The 18872-nt window shown below is 36.0% G+C and overlaps 6 protein-coding genes and 1 long non-coding RNA gene across 9 annotated transcripts; 6 read left to right on the forward strand and 1 right to left on the reverse strand.

Moving 5' to 3' along the window:
• Nucleotides 1-61: 61 nt before the first annotated feature.
• On the forward strand, nucleotides 62-967 carry Muted (biogenesis of lysosome-related organelles complex 1 subunit 5). Its single transcript, XM_076317249.1, has 4 exons — nucleotides 62-80; nucleotides 184-266; nucleotides 513-701; nucleotides 800-967. The coding sequence occupies exons 1-4, from the start codon at nucleotides 62-64 to the stop codon at nucleotides 965-967; spliced, it is 459 nt and encodes a 152-aa protein (XP_076173364.1).
• On the forward strand, nucleotides 858-2198 carry LOC143149515 (vacuolar ATPase assembly protein VMA12). The gene is made up of 3 exons (XM_076316951.1): nucleotides 858-995; nucleotides 1099-1536; nucleotides 1610-2198. Exons 2-3 carry the CDS (start codon nucleotides 1119-1121, stop codon nucleotides 1852-1854), a joined length of 663 nt encoding a protein of 220 aa, XP_076173066.1. The 5' UTR covers nucleotides 858-995; nucleotides 1099-1118; the 3' UTR covers nucleotides 1855-2198.
• Nucleotides 1297-4131, reverse strand: Chrac-16 (chromatin accessibility complex protein 1). 3 transcript variants are annotated; one of them, XM_076316955.1, is made up of 3 exons: nucleotides 3855-4131; nucleotides 3044-3183; nucleotides 1297-2783 (listed from the first exon to the last, which is right to left on the reverse strand). In XM_076316955.1, the coding sequence occupies exons 2-3, from the start codon at nucleotides 3176-3178 to the stop codon at nucleotides 2382-2384; spliced, it is 537 nt and encodes a 178-aa protein (XP_076173070.1). In that variant the 5' UTR covers nucleotides 3179-3183; nucleotides 3855-4131; the 3' UTR covers nucleotides 1297-2381. The 3 variants fall into 3 exon arrangements, with proteins under 3 accessions (XP_076173070.1, XP_076173068.1, XP_076173069.1); XM_076316953.1 differs by lacking the exon at nucleotides 3855-4131 and adding an exon at nucleotides 3644-3824; XM_076316954.1 differs by lacking the exon at nucleotides 3855-4131 and having other exon boundaries at nucleotides 3044-3376.
• Snm1 (DNA cross-link repair protein snm1) lies at nucleotides 3009-6048 on the forward strand. Its single transcript, XM_076316950.1, has 3 exons — nucleotides 3009-3132; nucleotides 3857-4073; nucleotides 4707-6048. The coding sequence occupies exon 3, from the start codon at nucleotides 4723-4725 to the stop codon at nucleotides 5908-5910; it is 1188 nt and encodes a 395-aa protein (XP_076173065.1). The 5' UTR covers nucleotides 3009-3132; nucleotides 3857-4073; nucleotides 4707-4722; the 3' UTR covers nucleotides 5911-6048.
• Eef1delta (elongation factor 1-delta) lies at nucleotides 4157-10293 on the forward strand. The gene is made up of 9 exons (XM_076316949.1): nucleotides 4157-4284; nucleotides 6216-6351; nucleotides 7098-7577; nucleotides 8391-8495; nucleotides 8638-8707; nucleotides 8833-9005; nucleotides 9321-9390; nucleotides 9458-9583; nucleotides 9655-10293. Exons 2-9 carry the CDS (start codon nucleotides 6259-6261, stop codon nucleotides 9807-9809), a joined length of 1272 nt encoding a protein of 423 aa, XP_076173064.1. The 5' UTR covers nucleotides 4157-4284; nucleotides 6216-6258; the 3' UTR covers nucleotides 9810-10293.
• Nucleotides 10294-10497: 204 nt separating this feature from the next.
• Nucleotides 10498-11418, forward strand: Sf3b6 (splicing factor 3B subunit 6). The gene is made up of 3 exons (XM_076316956.1): nucleotides 10498-10652; nucleotides 10750-10868; nucleotides 10934-11418. Exons 1-3 carry the CDS (start codon nucleotides 10620-10622, stop codon nucleotides 11157-11159), a joined length of 378 nt encoding a protein of 125 aa, XP_076173071.1. The 5' UTR covers nucleotides 10498-10619; the 3' UTR covers nucleotides 11160-11418.
• Nucleotides 11419-13061: 1643 nt separating this feature from the next.
• Nucleotides 13062-16966, forward strand: LOC143149518 (uncharacterized). The gene is made up of 3 exons (XR_012992806.1): nucleotides 13062-13790; nucleotides 15980-16019; nucleotides 16809-16966. It is a non-coding gene; the product is annotated as an uncharacterized LOC143149518 (long non-coding RNA).
• The last annotated feature ends 1906 nt before the right edge of the window (nucleotides 16967-18872 follow it).

Consider the following 18872-nt stretch of genomic DNA (forward strand, 5'->3'; position numbering starts at 1 on the left):
TGTAAAAGCAATGTCAATACTGCGTAACGTGTAGTAGGGTAGAACGATTTCACAGAGGATCATGGCGTCCATTATCAAAGGTGCGGCATACGTGGATTGATTTTAAATTCATAGATTTCAAGTATACATTTTATTGCCACGACTATTTATCATAATGTTATTCGCGATATCACGTTTTCGTAGATACCGGTGAAATTTGGAGCCGACTCTTCGATCATCGACCATTTACCCAAGGTGAAATCACCTTCTTTCTGCGCGAATTTCAGGTAAGGCATTACTCTAAAATCTTTAACAATAATTTTTTGTAAGAAATTACTATCCAATAAGTAAGAATAAATAAAGGCACCTATCGAGTATAATTTATAATACAACTCTCTTATATTTAATTTAATTATTATTTATGAAACTGTAAAGTAAGAAGTTTAATGTTTGTACAAAGTCTATTGTTTTTGAGTTTATTTTCCAACTATTTCTAGAAATATGTCAGTGTATCAGAGATTGTGTGTTTATAGGAAAAGAGAGGTGATAGAGAGGTAGAACGTCTTTTTAAAATACTCGAATACTCTACAGAACTGAAGGAAAATCAACTCGATCGAACAGAGCAACTTGGAGATTGCCATTTACCTAGCTTGAAAGTAAATGTTATTGTTGCATTGAGCATGTGCAAGAGGGTTCTTGAGAGGGAAGATAATTTTGACAGTGTACAGATTACTTTAAATATTTTTTGAATTTTGTATAAAATTAAGAAATATGCTTGTAATGTATATCGTTAATGGTATGCGTATAATTAACATTTCAGGACAAAGCATTAGAAGAAAACAGGCAAAAAAGAAAACTAGAATGGGAGAAATTTGTCAATGATATGAGTGAAAAGTGTGAGAAGGTAAATCATACTTTTGAAGGAAAGGAGAACGAAATAAAAGAATTTTATGACGACCTGGAAAGAAAATTACATATTACACCATAAATATTTCGTCGTTACAACTTTATTATATGTAATAATATTTCCTATTTTGCAGTAGCTGATAATATTAAGTAATACCAATTCTAAATTTAACTTTTAAATCCTTACCAATAATTTTATTTTGTTAATGATAGAATATTTAAAGAATATAAGAATGCCGGTTGAATCGATCGAAGACCCTACCATAAAAATAAATCCAAATAAGAAATTAACTGAATTTGTTTTTAAAAATATTAAAAATACAAACGATGTTCCATTGGGTATTGTTGCTTTGAAGAAGTCGGGTAAAGACAGGCGAAAAGATGTTTTATTAAAACTGGATGACATAAAATGGTTGAACACGTATTTGGAAGAGCACAGAAAAACAAAAATGGAAAATGTTTATTTACATGAACTTTTAGAACAGGCAGATATAAAATTACCAACACCAAAAATTACACCAAGGAACCCTGAGTTGGAAGCTAGAATACAGAAACTGAAAGCGCAACAAGATGCTAGAGAGTATCGAGCTATGACCAAAAGCGTTGACTCTGTTAGGAGGAAACTACCAGAAGATACTATTTCTTACCAAAGTGAGATTTTTAAATTAAAATATAAACGATCTTTTTAACAAACTTTACGTATATGTTTATACCTATGTTTCAGTGAAGCAAATAAATAAGCAACTTATAGCTGTTGCACAGTTTATATTTTCTGTATTGGCAGGTTTTGCCTTTGGATTCATAGGTGTGGAATTAATTGTTGGAAATTTAGACTTTGGATTTAGATTGTTACTAGGTATAATTTGTGCTTTAATCATAGCCTTGGCTGAAATCTACTTCTTAGCCATTAAGTTGAACGAGGATGAATGTGATACAGTCTCAATGCCTAGAAAATTACATCAAGAATAAAATTTTATAGATTATTATAAAAGCATATTCTAGGATTAATGTATTCTTTAGCCATTTCTATAAATAATGTTAAAATACAACAAAATAGTTTATGATATGTCAATTTATAAATTTTCAAAACACATGGTGGTACAGTTAAAGATGCAATTCGTACAAAAAAATTGATGCATTGTATTATATCTCAGTAATCGAACTAAAGTAGCAAGGAGCTCTTTGGGCTGAAACATTGTGAAAAATAAATAAATCCCTTCCTTTGTACAAATTCTTACAATCTTTCTGTAATGTATCTACAAAGTATGGAATCATCTATAATTTGTTCTTATTGAATACATATAAAAATAGTGCTTGACTTCTAAAATTATTGTCCTTATTCCTTCTAAAGTATCAAATACTGACAAACACTTTAAACATTTACCTATGACCAACTGTCTTCCAAAATTATATTATTTCCAACCAAGTTCGTGTCATTTCTTACGTAATGAGAGCCTGTTGTCAGAGGACACAGACAAAAATCAATGTTTGTTTTCTTATCTTTTAGTTTCGTCTTCGCTATCACTTTTTCGACTAGCTTCGCTTTTATCACTAACCGAATCACATTTACCATTTTCCTTTGTTTCACTTTCTTGATCACTAGTTGACGAGTTTTCGTCCTCTGGTTTTCTATTGTCTGGTTCACTATCGGTACAAGAATCCGTGTCAGACTCACTATCACTATCCGAATCCGAACTACTCTCTGAACTACTGTGCCTATTCTTGGCTGCCATCATTTCTTTGAATTGTCTAACTGTTATTTTCCTAGGCATTATTTCTCTGAGGAATTCCAACGTATCGTTAGTTTGTACCACCTCTGCCAGATGTTTGTAATCCAAAGAATTACCTTTGTGGCTTTGTAGATGTGCTTCTTCTGTTAAGTAATGTATAAATAGTTCCTAAAAACATTTATTTCTATAGTTTAGTTCGTTTGACTTTGTTATGCGCATAAAAAGTGCAATTATTTCGTAAATTGTGCATGTTCAAATACGATGTATAATTGACAATTTATTCAAATAAATAATTATTCGTAAGATGTGCAGAAAGTAGACAATTTTAATTGACCCGCGAGACGGCGAATATAGAAACTACGTATATATACAAAATAACTACGTCGAGCGTCACTTAACCTCAATATTTTAGCACATACATATCTTACCGTAGCTTTCGTGACTAGATACAATCCATCCTGGCCGATAGTGTCAACGTAGGGAGAACTTTTCATAATTGTTTTCACTCTTGACATAGGTAAACGTAATTCCTTAATTTTAGCCGGTGATCCTTGCGTAGTCATTTTCACTGAAAATTGATTTCTGCTAGAATCAAGCGTAAACTACCTCTTCCACAGTCAACGTTCTTTACAAATCAATTGCCGCCAATTTTTGAACTTTATACATTTCGTATGTATGTGATGCTTGAAAATGTAACGAAAATATTTTATAGAATCATAAAAATAATAGATATTGATGCTGTTTTTATTTATACAAGTTGTTCCAAAATACATTGTACATTCAAACAAAGAAAAGATGATTTTTCTTGATAACATACGTGAGTCAAAAATGAAAATAAAATTTTTATTTATACAAGCTTCCATATTTGTTAGATTTCTTTAATTATATTAAACGAAACAAAATGTTTCTAATCAATGTATTCTTTTTTAAATTCAATATAAAAAAGTGCAAAAGTTTATATACCACTTCCTTTAGAGATATTAGTTTACTACTTTCGATTTCTAAAAGTAGTTTGATAACAATATTACTTGTATTTTGCTAAGAGTCCTAATAACATGAAAGATTTGTCACTATCCCAAAGTTCCCAAGAAAATAATTTCTTCTATGTGAAACGTCCTGTACAATATTTAATATCATAGAGTAATGAAATCAATACTACTATTCCTTATATTTTTCTCTATACATTGGTTTGTCAATAACTGTAGCATTCGTAAAAATTCAATAATTTTTTAATCTTACAGTCTATCGGTAGAAAATACAAAACGAATTTGAAACGTTTTAAAAAGTAGAAGTGTGTTGAATTCGCCAGTGGCGATTGGATATCTCAGTGACATCTTCCATCGTTGTTCATGCACCACTGTGTCCATTTCTTTTCAATTGGCACGTTATATCCGGCTTACAGAGATTTTGGCGAGCAGACAATTGTTGCATCAATCTGACAATCTGTGACGAGTCAAGGTATACCCATTTAATAATATTCGATTGGTACATAATCAATGAATACAGCGAATCCTTTTACAATATGAACGAATGACGAATTAATTGTACTTTACTATATATACATCGAATTAATCGATCAATACGGCACATGGCGGATTCGTGTTATTGAAGTTCCAGTATAAAATTTACTGATTCTTCGTACAAAGTAGAACAGATCGCTAGTCTATCGGTTTGTAGATGACCTATTTTAATCTCTTTCTGTCGTTAATACAATATACATGCAATTTATAGTTATAACCTACAAAGTCAAAACTTTATCCTTCAATTTCGCAAACATCTGTTTTTTGCTGACGATAACATCTTCTTTTGAATGATGTATAAATTCAATATTTCCATTATCCTCCATTCCTTTCTATTAAAGTTATTGTGTGTGATAAAATTGCAGGAGTTACTTTGATTTTAATAATTTGGTTGTTTTACTGTTTAATGGAAAGATTTTTTCTAATTTATTTATTGAATGAAATTGAAAATTAAAATATAAACTTGAACTCATTACTTGAAAATCATTTAATCAATTATAATTATTGTTAAGATATAATAGCTTTTTTAAAAAAATATTGGCAGAATTGATGCTTAATTTATAAATTACAGGAACACGTGTGCCAAAATGTCAACTTTTCTTGGGCTTATTAAGGAGATACCTGGCATCTTGGTGGATTGTTTTGACAACGAAATATTAACATCTTCTTCTTATATATTCTTTCTTAGCCATTGTCATACAGATCATATGAAGGGTTTATCAAACACATTTTTTGAGTATTTATATAAATCTAATAAGTATCTTTATTGTAGTCCTATTACAAAAGCATTGCTAGAAAGTAAATTTAGTTTTCAAAATTATTGTGTTAAAGAAATAGATATTAATGCACCTACTGTTATAGAATATGAATTACAGAACAAAGAAAAAATTCTCATTTCTGTCACCTGTATTCCAGCTGGCCACTGTTTAGGATCTATAATGTTCATGTTTGAAATAAATAATATGTCAATTCTATATACAGGTGACTTCCGTATTAACCCAATAGACTTTCCAAAGTTAAAAGGTCTACATTATTATGAATATTCTAGACTATTACCTAGAACATTTACTAAAATTTATTTGGACACAACTTTTTTAAATTATGATTTTCCTTGTTTCCCTACCCGTAAAGAAAGTCTAGATAAAATGAGTGATGTCATAAAACATTGGATACATGAAGACCCAAGAAACGTTGTTATTCTGGAGTGTTCTGCTACATATGGTTCTGAATTTCTTTTTGTAGAACTCTCTAAAATACTAAATATGAAAATTCATGTAAAAGATAATGTATATAGAAGTTATTGTCGTATTCAGCAATTATGTAATCATATCACAAATGATCCATCTATTACTCCAATCCATGCTTGTACACCAAAAATTTCTTCATCATATTTAATGTGTAGACCTGATGTGCATAATGTACATATTATGACAATCATTCCATCTGCAATGAAATGGAGGAAAAAGGATACAAGTGTAGTAGGAGAATGGGATAAAGTAAAAGATAGAACTTTCAATGTATGTTATTCTATGCATTCCTCTTTGAATGAACTCAAAGCATTTATTCAGTATTTTAATGCATTGGAGATATATGCATGCGTAGTTCGGCCTGAGGAAAAAAAAGAGATGTATTGTTTATTGGACAAAATAAGAAAAAAATCGGATAAACAAGAAACAGTTAAACAAACATATCAACTGGAATTACCTACTTATAAAATATTAAATAAACTTCCATTTAAGTCTGAATATTTTAGTAGTGATGATGATAGTATATGATGCTAAATAATATTTATTTAATAAATTGTTCAATGTTGCAGTGTACTGTTAAAAAGCAGACAATATAATTACACAGTATTGTATAGCAAATTTATATATTTTATGCATATTAACAAAAGAATTGTATTTTTTAATAAATGCAAATAATTAAAAATTTTCTAACACTTATTTTCTATGTTCAAATATTTAACATTACATAATCCATGTTTAGTTTGTGCTATTTTCTTAAAGTCAAATATTCCTAAGTTACAAGCATGTTAATTTTGGTTGAATAAATACAAGTAAGAACAAATTTCATGTTACAGAAATTTACTTGCATCTTCATTTGTTAAATAAATCTCTTAAAACATGGATAAATCTGCATTAGCACAAGAGAAGGTATGGATTGACAAGCCATCCTATGACAAAGCAGAACGGCTGTATTTTGAATCAATGGCTAAGGTAAGTATTTTTACTACTGAATTATATATTAATGTTATTGGATTCATGAAGGTAATTGTCAACAGGTGTAGGATAAATGTTTCTAAACATACAAAGAACATTTAGTTTTTATTCATTTTCATCATAATAACATTAAAATAGAGTTTGATTTATTGAAAATTACAATACATAAAAGTATGTTTATAAACAGAGAACTTTTAACCTAATCCCCAACATCTATGGCTAATGTATGCCTTTTTGTTATGCCTTGTGTTTTTTCTGTACTAACTAAAAATTAACATTTTCTAACACACACTTTAGGGAATATCTGGTGATAGGGAACACCTTACCTGCTTGTAACTTCATGAAGTATTGGGAATTTTATTTTTCTCATAAAAACTTAATTCCCTTTCTAGCTGCATACTTAAATAAATTATACGATATTGCATTTCTTTTCTAATACAAAGCTTTTGTGGTAAACATATCATTAGTATCAGTAAAGTAAGAACATACAACTTGTAATGCAATTTTTTGTTTATTTACTTACATTTATGGTTACACACAACATATAGTTTTATGTATTTACATACTCAATGAGTTCAAGAAATTGCATGAAATTTTTATGAAAGTATTTGTGCAGTTGTTTTTGTTGCAATGATAAAACTTGTATTTAGCATGTAACAAAAACATGCTTCGGGTAGTTTGTATTCTATACATTAATTGCAAGACATCGATTTTCACTTGCCTAGTTTGAAACATGTTTTAAGGTGGCGTCTCATAAAATTATGGAAAGCTGCTCACTTCAATCTGAAATTTCCATAAGTAATAACTGTCAAGACATTTTAAATATCAACTTTTTAGCCAAAACAAAGTCTAAGAAATTTAAAGATAACAAATTGTCGATTTCTGCAAATGATCAAAATGATGTTCTCAAACATCCTAAAAATCAAACAAAAGTTCCAAAAACAACTAAAGATGAGAATGAATACAATATTCAAAAAAAAGAAAATGTAGAGGAAAATAAAAAATTTGATAATATCAAAAATGATATTGAAGAAAAAGAGATTAATCCTTCAAATGAAGAGTCTAAGGAATATAATACAAAAGAAGTAAAAGAAAAAAAGAACAAAGCTGATACAAGGCATAGAAATAGGGACAAAATGATAACAAAAGAGAAAAATGATACTAAGGAAGTAAAAGAAAATATTACACCGTTAATAAGGAATAAACAGCAATTACCGAATCAGGTACATATTGTAATGCATATGCATATTACTTAATGATTTGTGTGCATCAATACAATGTTTATAGAAATTTATTTAGTTCAACATAATATGCATTTCAATGCATAGATTATTGTAGAAATCTGCTTATTATATTTAAAATATTTATTAAATATATTATTTTATTTTTTTTTTTATCACATTAGCAACAAGATGTGAGCACTACGTCATTGAGTATTTTCAAATTTATATGGTTGTTTATTTCTCAAATTCTGTAGTTGTGTATGTATAATGAAAAATAATATGTACATATTTATCTTCCTTTAATTTAACATACTGCATGTTCTTTCTTTGTACAAACAAAAAACGGGATTGTAGTGCATGGTTGCTTACAATTAGAAACATACTTTATTGTGGCTTTGGGTCTGTTGTTAAACAACATATTTACACATAATGATAACATATTTGTTTACAACACTTTTTTTTGTAGCAAATACAAATGAATACTGATTAGTATGTTTTGAAAATGTCTGTTGTGCTTATTACTTATTCACTTTTTGAATATTAACGATGTCTATCTCCACCTGGTTACATTAGAATGTTTAAAGTAATACATTATATGTTCCATTCCAACTATATACAGTGTTACATAATGTTCTTCAAAAACAAAGTAATAGTTACCTTTTTTGCCAAGGTATTCTTCAGACATGATTTAACATAAAGAATAATTATACATTAATTTTTAATATAGTCGTTGTTTATAAATCCTGGTGGAGGTATGATATTGGATTGTTTATAACAATCAGTTTGGTCTGAGTTGACCTTTAATATTGGTAGATACAGGGAAATCAACAAACTACTAGTTCAATCTTATCTGCTGGTGGAAGTTTAGCCAATGAGGTCGCCAAGGCTCGTCAACATATTAAACAATCTTTACAGTGTGTAAGTATATATGTTTAATGTTTAATTGTTTTTGTTAAAATAAACCATAACTTTAATAAACCATTTGTTTTACCATATTTAATATGTCCTCTTTGCAGTTTTATAGAATTTATTTACTACTATTATTATAATTATGTTACAGATGGACGACATTGCAACTTTTGCTGGTCTTACTACTCCAAACACTAACAAAAAAGATAATCCAGATCTTGGTAAGTATTAGATTGTTTATCCTATTATTATAAAATGAACATGATTTAAATATTTTTCGAAACTAAACATTACTGTTAAATTATATTATTATTAATATAACATTTTGCGCGTTATAAAATTTCAGCAATAATCGTTGAAGAATTAAGTAATATTGTCAATAAATTGGCGACACGTGTCAAAGATCTTGAAGACAAGTTTAATAATTTTTCATGTCAGAAATGTGATCCAGCTCCCAAAACAGCAGAAGAAAAAACTGAAGATGACGACGATGTTGATTTATTTGGTTCAGATTCAGAGGCAAGTGGGCAGAAATAGTGCAAAAGACACTAAGCAGTTAATCTCCTCCTCCTTACATAATATTTGAAGATCATTTCTGCACGATACTTATACATTTAGTACACTTTATACGTTTTTTCAAGTAGGGTGCAAAAATGTATAAATTGGACGATATTTACGAGACATAGTACACCAGATATTCCCAAAATACTAATGCATTCAATTATATTTTTCTATTTATTACATGAATTCAACACATACACTATTGTACAACTACTGAAATATGTTGTTATCTACGACCTATACTGTAAATTCTTCAAATACTTGACTTGCTAGGGGGAAGATGCAGAAACTGCAAAAATTAGGGAAGAAAGATTGGCCGCGTATGCCGCGAAAAAGTCCAAAAGTAAGTTGTGTACTAAATTAGTATTTTAAATAGAATTGCATTATATCTATATAATAATAATTTATAGAACCAACTTTGATTGCCAAATCGAACATAATATTAGACGTTAAACCGTGGGACGACGAAACAGATATGAAGGCTATGGAAACTGAAGTACGAAAAATTGAGACAGATGGTCTGTTATGGGGAGCGGGTGAGTCACGAATATCAAATATTTCATGATTTTTGACTTAATATTCAATTTGATTAATTGTTCATTTACAGCAAAACTTGTTCCTCTTGCATTTGGAATTCACAAACTTCAGATTTCGTGTGTCGTAGAAGATGAAAAAGTTTCAGTGGATTGGCTTACTGAAAAGATTCAAGAAATCGAGGACTTTGTACAAAGCGTAGATATTGCAGCTTTTAACAAAGTATAAAATATTAATGAAGCTTTCTTCATAGAAAATATATGACGGTTCTAATTGCAATCAGGCATTGGTCTGTTGTGCCATCTCTTCATTCCACTAGCAATATCTACTTTGATGAATGCATTATTATGTATGTCTTATATATTAAACATGATTCTCCAAAAAATTCAGACATCTAGCCGTTGTAATCCAATTATAATATTCAATGTGTCAATTTATTAAGTAATTTCGAAGAATTCTGATCAAGTAAATTTTTAAACTGTGCGGTCAAAACATCAATGTATTCTATATAAAAAAAAAATGTAATCTGTAAATGTTTAAATTGTAATTAAACATATATGAAATTGTATTGCTGATGCAAAATCAAATAGCTGTACATTTGTTTCGAATATAGTACCAAACAAAAAGTTAAAGAAAATGATATTGCGAGTAAATAATGCCAATTACTAGTACCATTTTTAATTTGTTTCCGAATATTATTGCTACGAATAAAATTACGAATATAATTATCAGAACGATTATTTCTTCCTTGAAAATTTTCATACAAACGGACCAATTATTCATGGTATTATATATTAACATATTTTCAAAATTATTTTTCATTAATCATCTTTCAATGCTATATATTTTGGAACACCCTGTAGATCAAGATGGAAATTACCATCCAGTGCTGCACTCTGGTAACATAAATTGTAAGTAAATCGACTTCTAGTTGTGTTAACTTGACGTTGAAGAATAAATACTGTGCTTGTGCAAAGAAATTAATTTTGTGGTTTTGTTTTCTGCGTTAAGTAAGAAAAAGAAATTTGTTTTTCAAACATGACTATGGCTATGTTACAACGGAGGGCTAACGTAAGTGTGTAAATTAATATGTAAAATTTTTATTGTCATAAATCGCTGTTTACTTAACCTATTCTGTTTGTTATTTTTCAAAATGTTTTCTTTGTAGGTAAGGTTACCCCCTGAAGTAAACAGAGTGTTATATATAAGAAATTTGCCTTATAAAATTACGGCCGAAGAAATGTACGATATTTTTGGCAAATACGGAGCCATTAGGCAAATCAGAGTGTAAGTATTTATAATTATAATCAGATTATCCAATGTAGTTACAATAAAAGATTTCGTTCTTTTAGGGGAAACACCGCTGAAACTAGAGGGACAGCTTTTGTTGTTTACGAAGACATATTCGATGCAAAGAATGCATGTGATCATTTAAGCGGTTTTAATGTCTGTAACCGCTACCTAGTAGTTTTATATTATCAAAGTAATAAAGCATTTAAACGGGTTGATGTGGATAAAAAGATGGAGGAAATAGATAAATTAAAGACAAAGTATAATTTGAACGAGGAAAAGAAATAATTACATAATTTTTTCAAACTCAGCTAAATTTAACATTCAATTTAAGTACCTCCCTGACCGATAATTAAACAACGTTTGAATCTGAAAGAGTTTCTTTAAATAAAATCCAATAGAATAATTGTTCTAGGTTTCAAATTGAAATCTTGAAATATTTTTTATGCGACTTACTTTATGTAATGTAAATAAAGTATAGCAACTTTGTACATATATAATATATATACCCTTTAATAAAATTAATTTTTGTAAGATATAAAAGAATAAGTATCATATGTATTCCTGTACATCCAAATAGCAGTTGTTACTTCAAATCATTTTCTTAAGAATATATATTTATCATTATACAGTATCGTACAAAAATAACCTGTTCTATTCTTTTGTATAGACCTTTTACACTTTTTGGTCAAATATATTTCGACGAGAACAGTATAAACGTATATGTGAAAACTGTTTCTACCCAATTGTAGTCGTAATGAACTTTTGGTTACTCGTGGCTATAGAAGTTCAATGGCCAGCGGTAAGCAACGAGAGAGTATTTTCGTGTGGAATACGATCGGTTCTCGCTCCCCTCCCGAAAAGATATAAAAACCGGGGTGAAAAAATGTCGGCGCATTAAAAGGCTGTAATTAATACAACTTTCACAGTCGGTCGTGGAGTGGCATTCCACCGCTTCCATGGACCTCGGATGATAGCCACAACTCCGATTAAACTCTTCACGGAAATACTTTAATGTAGAGTACTACGCACCACGAATATTGTATTGATAATTTGTATTCATATTTTTTGAAATTGTCTACGTATTTTTCGAGAAAGCTATCGATACGGTTGTAATATATAGAATCCAGGAGGTGTGGTCGTATTTAGTTAATGCTACTTTTAAGAAAAAAGATGGAATAAGTATCACAAACCGTAAGTTCTTGTACGATATCTAGGAATTCATTAATAATCAATTGAACATTTTCGAGGTAAATGACACCCTTGCCTATAGAATTGCGAGAGTGCGTCATGCTTGTGAAATGGAGGTGTGACCTCCGTCAAGGTAAATCGAAAAGATGTGCCCGTCGTTGTGGAGCACGGTGCGCGCGTGTCACGCGCGTAATTCGATCGGTCGACTCATCTCGTCGACACTGGCGTTTTGTAACGCGAGCTCGACAGGCTACGGTTTACTTGTCGGGACACTCGATACTGGATGCTGGTGGAAACGCGCGCGTATGGTATACTACGCGACGCACACAACGATGCACGCGTGCGCGCAAGCACACACGTACTCACACCATCGTGTCGCCAGCCGGCTAGCCGGTAGGAACATTCGATTTCAGTCGAAAGCGAAAACCCGCTTAGCTAGCCCGTTTGGTCGCGTTGTCGCGCGGCGCGACCCGTTTCATATAAAACACGCGGTATTCTTATAGGTGTTCCCCGTTTACTTGTCGGCCACGACGCGTCATACTTCGCACAGTCGAGACGTCCGAGGTACCATCGGGTCCTCAAACGGTCAAATGTCGTTCGACTGCTGTGGTAGCGGCGAAGTCGCCGGCGAGACGTTCGCGGACGTCCTTGAGAACGTGTCGCGTGTACCGCGTGCAGTCTACGACAGTTTCCTTCGCGACGTCGGGCATTTCGTGTACGGGTGCTCGTGGTTGTTCCTCGTCGTTGCTGTTCTCCTATTAATGAGTTTATTTATCGTAGGCCGCGTTCACGTCACGCCGCCTAGACGCTCCAGACTTGAAGAGTAGCGCGATCTTCCGGTGCATGCGGGAGACTATTTTTGTTTCGCCTGCTTTGTCGTCGGTGTAAATAAGTGCGGATACAACAGTGAAAGCACTGGTTCTCATTTGATCGGCGAAATTATGTTGCGCGGACACACGATGGGTTCGTAGACGGATAACCATGTAGGACAGTCTTGACCAAGAGTGGAGCCCCTTACGCGGCTTTATGCCCCTCTCCCTCCCACCTTACGCGTTGTATTGGATTTGGATTGGACCCTCGTACGTAACGACATTGCTAACTTTTGCGTACTATGGTAACAGAGATACAGAGTGGGAGAAAAGTTGTTTCGCTCGAAGGAGTAGTTTTGGAATGGACAGATTTAGGAGCATCTCTGCGTTGTTGTTGACAACTAATGGTGCTTGTTCAAAATTACGCGCTCCCCGGCTAATGGCCAATAGTGATCGATGTCGGTTAACGCCAAACAGAGAAACGAAACAAGTGCGATTCTGAGCGACTGGACGTAATACCGCGGTCCGGGAATAGTTGTTTTAGCTGTATCGCGGTTGTCGACGCGATGTAAACAGCCCGCGAATGGCGTCGGTTTGACGGGAATCTCGCGTCGTCACGCGGTGCCTCCAGGCGTTATCCCGTATTGGTCGATGTGATTCGGTTTATCGTGCCCGATTGGTCGACGATATCGTACTTTACTCGGTTGTCACGTTGAGTGCGGCGCCGATACATACACCGGGTAACTATGGTGTGTCGTCTGCTAATGTTGCCGACACCGAACGTCGCCCGAGAGAAACAACGGCGTCGCGTGGAGGAGGAATGAATGAACGGGAAGAGGACGATCGCGGCGTGGTGGGAGGGGATGCGACGACCGTCGTGTTGTGACGGCCTGCTGCCTGCTTGCCGATTTGTATCGAGGTGAGCGAACGTACATGTGATACATAGTGTGTAGTGTGTCTTGTATGTATACGCATATACGTATAACGTGTGAATATGTGCGTGCGCGCACGTGTGTGTATTTATTCACGGGATCAACTGTGTTCATTGTCGTCGCTGTCGCTCAGTACACTGCGTACACACAGCGATGTTATTTATGCGTAGTCGCGTTCACGCAATTCGTACAAATGTAACTCGTTTGACTTGTACGAGTCGATGTTTTTGTTACCAGATCTTAAATATCGCGAATTCCAATTATCGAATCGATCTGCCGGCACGCACTCGTAGCAGGCGTTTCGGCGTTCGAATCTCGTCGTATCGATACTTGCGAGTATCCGCATTTATCGCTTTGTTTTACGAGACAATATTAAATTTCGGAACCAATGCTATATTTACGACAAGATACATTATTTTAAAACATCTTTCGAAAGTGTAAGATCACCGGATATCGAACATCGATACGCCTACACACCTACAAACCGAATCGAGATAAAATAAGGGGAGGGAGGTTACAATCGTGTCAAAGACTCACCTTTTGTCTGGCTTTACGTGCAATTTCACTCAGTGACGATCCCCTCGTAGCTCTCTGGAAGTCTACAAAAGTGAGCAGGTGCCAGGTACTCGAGCGAGTATGTTTGTCCGCTGTCTGGATAAATACGCTGTCGCGCAACCAGCTTTTGAGCTGCTTCTCTTTACGTTAATACCGTAGGAACTTTGTTCTCGAAGCAATGAGCCAGTGCTTCGGGTTGCTTTTGTGCACTCATTTTAAGACGCGCAATTCGAAGATTGTACGAGTAAACGGATCCTCTTGAGGACAGACACGTGTCTCATTGGAACTGCATACGTCGAAGTTATTTCGTAACCTCGGTAAATGAAATCACGCGATCCCTAGCAGAATGTCGTTCGGTATTCCGAAAGTGCACCGATTTTGACAATTATCTCCGCGTCTTAAAGATACAAGCATTGGTTCAGATCAAGTAGCGCGATCCTGCGACAAAACAAAGTAACCACTTACAATCGCGGATTTTCTATGCCACGACACGCGTAGGCTTTTTTAATTGGTCCAAATCTGTCATAGGTTATAGATGTCGCGTCCCTCGCGCATCCTATTCGCGGATTGCATAACCCGAACTATGTGCGTGCAGGACACGGTAGTGGTCGAGCATACTTCCGAACGGGTTTGAAAAGTGGACGCTGAAAACGTACTTTTTCAAATAAGTAATAGTGTCGTGCAGGATGTTTCGTACAACTCGTAAGAATAGTCGTTTCTTCGTGTTCGGAGGTACGTAAAGCTTTATATTTCATCGCGTAACATTTAATTTCGTCGATGGCGAAAAATTACAATGGATTTCATCGCGAGAAATGCTTACGAATGGCGCGAACCACATGGAACGTTTAGTCCCGAATTCGATGAATTTCGTTAATATACCGTTCCGGGCAGCGATTATTCGATCTTTCAACGTCGATTCGTTCGTTTTGCTCAAATTCTATGCCGACGGTCCATCGCACGTGCGTCGTAAATGAAAATTTTCAATTGAAACGTCTCAGGGTTTCTCGCGGCATAAAAATATGGACGAAAGACATCTTTACGATTCGTTTTATCGCGTTCGTGACGCAAGTTCTCGTAAAACGTACGATTGTTTCGTTGTTCGTCTCTATTTCGGGCGATCTTCTCGATTTTTGAGAATTAGTACATCGCTTTGCCAACGAAGATCGTGGTAAAAAGTTTTCCACCGTCTAGAATGTTCTGGAACATTCTATAGTATTCTAGACCATTCTACGCATCGAACGATGCTCGATCGGTGCGTAGGTGGCGTCAATCGAAGTATTCGGCGTACAGGACACCGCGCGAACGATTTCTGGTAAATCGAGCGGTGAACGAATGATGAATATTTTGAGTTTCGAATTTTACGGGATGCATTGTGCTCGTTAAACGTTTCTCGCGTTCGGGTGGCGACGAAGAAAGGGCTTTACGAGTTAATCGCTGCCTTTTTACGCACGTGTCGGGCGAACCCTTCGCACGGTCGAGCGTGTCGTGAAAACAAACCCTAGATTCTGCCAGGTCACGTGTCGTTGCTTTCGCGGTTCGTTCGCGTCTCGGGGAACTGGTAACGAAATCAACGTCGAATCGGTCCAATTTTAATCGGTGGTTCGTCTCTTTTTAATTACAGGCGGTGCGTCCCTTCCTCGTTGGAGACGAGCAATGCGGTGGTGAGTCTCGACTTTCCTTCCATACTACTTACTTTGTAACTTTAGATTGTTTCTTGAGGCTGGATTGCGGTCTTATACCTATCCGTTTCCGGTATTATCCCGTGGTCCTGTTGGTCGCGTCTTAATGCGCGTAGTCGAAGCGCAGCTGTATAGGAGGGGTTGTTGAGCAAACATAGATGAAACGTTGACGATATTTCTAAACGATTTAAGAAAACTCCTACGTACGTTAACGACACGCATTAATTTAAATAATATTCGTTGGGGTTTCGATCGACGGCCCGATAAAATATCCGTTGGTCGATTAAACGAGGATTAATAATTTAACCTAAAATTAGCTCGATCTATTATAAACGTATCTCGTATCAGCATTCTACAACGTGCACGAGGTTTTAATTATATTCGTTGGAAATTGATTCCTTTGATCGTTAGGAAGACACGGTTGCGTACGATGTTACTTTCGTTTTTTTTTTGTTCTTTTTTTCACGACGTTCCTCGCGCATTTCGAGGAGAGGGGAAGACGACGGTAGACATTGAATTCGAACGCGTCTAGTTTTGTACGTACATATGTACACGAGCACCCTTAACTCGCGGCGTCGAAAGCGCGAAGCGAAAGAACGGTACGCGGAAAACAAGTGTGTCGGCGCACGCATATACACGCGTCACGGCCGTGTTTGCATTGCGTGCTGTTATGCCTAATTAGCGGCTCGCCCGGTTGCATGCGGAAAATAACTTAATTATTTCTTCGCGCAATTAACCGACGAACGCACCGGCGTGTTTCTCTTTCGACAGGTTGAATTTATCCCGGCAATCGACGCACGAGCAACGTCTCTTCGAAGTAGATCGACGAGAACCGGTTGCTCGATCGGCGGCTTCAAAAAGGGGTCGGTGGAGAATCTACCAAAGATTTATTCCCGCGTAAGTCGCAACTATTGGACTTTTTATTAAATCGATCAACTACCCTCGAGTTTTCATTCAAGATTATTTAAACGAAAAAACGTTTCCGTGGTAAATAATAAAACGCCTAGGAAAAGAAATCACGACAAAGAAATACAGAAATACCATTGATCGGGACATTCGACTACTCCATTGTACTCGACTAATTTCTTTAAAAACTCTACGTTTATTTCTCTCATAAAACTGAACGTCTACCGTTCAAATTTCGGTTAGCATTCTCGCACATTTGGTGCAAAAAATTCCAAGTATACAAAATTCTCGTTAAAAATCAACGGGGGATCTGGGCAATCGAAATCTCCTAGTATCTTCTTCGTTGGGAAGAACGTAGAATTGTCGAGGATCGAAACCGTGAAAAGCGAACGCTAACGCGCGTCGCGATTTAGTTAAAACCGTCAGCATCGTTAACCGAAGGGGATTGTCCGGTCTAATTGGCAGTTGAACCCGTCCAATCCTGGTACTCGCGGTTTCATCTATCACGGCGTTCTATCTCGGAGCGGAATCAACGCAATCTCGTTGCAGTATGCGCTCGGCGGGTCTCACGCATTGCGCTTGGTCGACAGTCGGGTCGAACCACTTATCCGCGCGATGCGTGCAGGACTCGAGGCGAGTCTCTGCCTATTGTCGGCCGCGTAGTGCAAGTCACTCGGCTGAATCTCTGCCCCGAAGATGAAAGTGCGGCTGGCGTTTGTAGAAAAACGAGGGAAAAGACGATCGTTTCCCGCGCGTTTCATCCGGCTGTCCATGTCGCGTCGCGAATCGCAAAAAGGGCTTCGTTGCGCGCCGCTACCATTAACGCCTTCGCCTCCGCGGCGATTTTAATGTTGTCGTTAACGTTCGCGCCCCTGTCTCTGCACGCCTCCGAGGCGCGATGCTCGGCTTATTTAGTCGCGGACTTGGAACCGATGGAAAATCAGGCTCGAGAGGAACGAGGAATTCTCCAGAGGAATTCTCTCGATTACCGAATTACACCACGAGGAATTTACTTCGAGAAAACTCGAACAACCTCGAAGAGATTTTTAAGCAATTTTAACCCGTCTGGTATCCATTCCTTTCGAGACGAGGAGCTCGAGACACTATTCGAAAGAAATTAATAACATTGGAAATACATTTTCCATTTAAAAGAAGCAATTTATAAGAGACCCCCCTTCGAAAGAAACGTACAATATTGCGAGTATTTCCATCCAATCGTTGCAAACAAAGGGCATTCCTTTATACGTATTTTCTTTGGAGAAATATTACAGAATAGGGCAGAGTTAATAAAATCGATAGATCCGTGCATGGAAAGGTTCGATCGAAATTTGTACAACGAGCTCTACGCGCACGGGTAGTTGCACGGTTGTAAACGTGTTGGAGTAACGCGTTCCGCTTCTGGATCATGCTGTCCACGTTTCGTTCGATCTATCGTTTCACGGAAATCCGCGAGGATCGGGCCGCGCGTTGTAAAAATTCACGAACTCCGGGGCGAAGTTTCTTCTTGCCGTCTAACTGTCCGTCGAGCGAGTGAATCACGCCGCGATTTGAAACGCAAAACGCTAGAAGGCGAGACGCGAGTAGCTTCTACGCCGAAATTTCCGTCCGTCCCGCGAATATCTACATAATACGTCGGAAGTGGCGATCGTACGATCGCGCGGCGTCATTTGCATCGGCTGGAATTGGCTAATCGACGATTCCGCGTAGGCCGGCCAAACGACCGCGCGGAATACCAGGCGATCTTCCGTGTGAACATTCCTGGCCGAATGGACATCGTCTACGTAGCGTACGACTTTGGCATTTTCGAAACGACGCACTTTGGCACATTGTACAACAACGATCGACCAAGACTGGCGATAAATTAGCAACGCGGCCCGTAACGATTCCACGAGGCTCGCTATCGCGGCTTTCGAGAGATTCGAGCTCGGA

Source organism: Ptiloglossa arizonensis, chromosome 7 (assembly GCF_051014685.1).
Source record: "Ptiloglossa arizonensis isolate GNS036 chromosome 7, iyPtiAriz1_principal, whole genome shotgun sequence".
Classification (NCBI taxonomy): Eukaryota; Metazoa; Arthropoda; class Insecta; order Hymenoptera; family Colletidae; genus Ptiloglossa; species Ptiloglossa arizonensis.

Bases quoted from the DNA above. Each gene is read 5' to 3' on its own strand.
- Sf3b6 (XM_076316956.1), top strand. From the start codon at position 10,620: ATGACTATGGCTATGTTACAACGGAGGGCTAAC. The intron at 10,653-10,749 runs GTAAGTGTGTAA...TTTTCTTTGTAG, and splicing joins TGTTACAACGGAGGGCTAAC to GTAAGGTTACCCCCTGAAGT. The intron at 10,869-10,933 runs GTAAGTATTTAT...TCGTTCTTTTAG, and splicing joins GCCATTAGGCAAATCAGAGT to GGGAAACACCGCTGAAACTA.
- Chrac-16 (XM_076316953.1), bottom strand. The intron at 2,784-3,043 runs GTAAGATATGTA...AAATGTTTTTAG, and splicing joins ATCTAGTCACGAAAGCTACG to GAACTATTTATACATTACTT.
- Muted (XM_076317249.1), top strand. The intron at 267-512 runs GTAAGGCATTAC...GTGTGTTTATAG, and splicing joins TCTTTCTGCGCGAATTTCAG to GAAAAGAGAGGTGATAGAGA. The intron at 702-799 runs GTACAGATTACT...TTAACATTTCAG, and splicing joins GGGAAGATAATTTTGACAGT to GACAAAGCATTAGAAGAAAA.
- LOC143149515 (XM_076316951.1), top strand. From the start codon at position 1,119: ATGCCGGTTGAATCGATCGAAGACCCTACCATAAAAATAAATCCAAAT. The intron at 1,537-1,609 runs GTGAGATTTTTA...CCTATGTTTCAG, and splicing joins AGATACTATTTCTTACCAAA to TGAAGCAAATAAATAAGCAA.
- Snm1 (XM_076316950.1), top strand. From the start codon at position 4,723: ATGTCAACTTTTCTTGGGCTTATTAAGGAGATACCTGGCATCTTGGTG.
- Eef1delta (XM_076316949.1), top strand. From the start codon at position 6,259: ATGGATAAATCTGCATTAGCACAAGAGAAGGTATGGATTGACAAGCCA. The intron at 8,708-8,832 runs GTAAGTATTAGA...ATAAAATTTCAG, and splicing joins AAAAGATAATCCAGATCTTG to CAATAATCGTTGAAGAATTA. The intron at 9,391-9,457 runs GTAAGTTGTGTA...AATAATTTATAG, and splicing joins TGCCGCGAAAAAGTCCAAAA to AACCAACTTTGATTGCCAAA.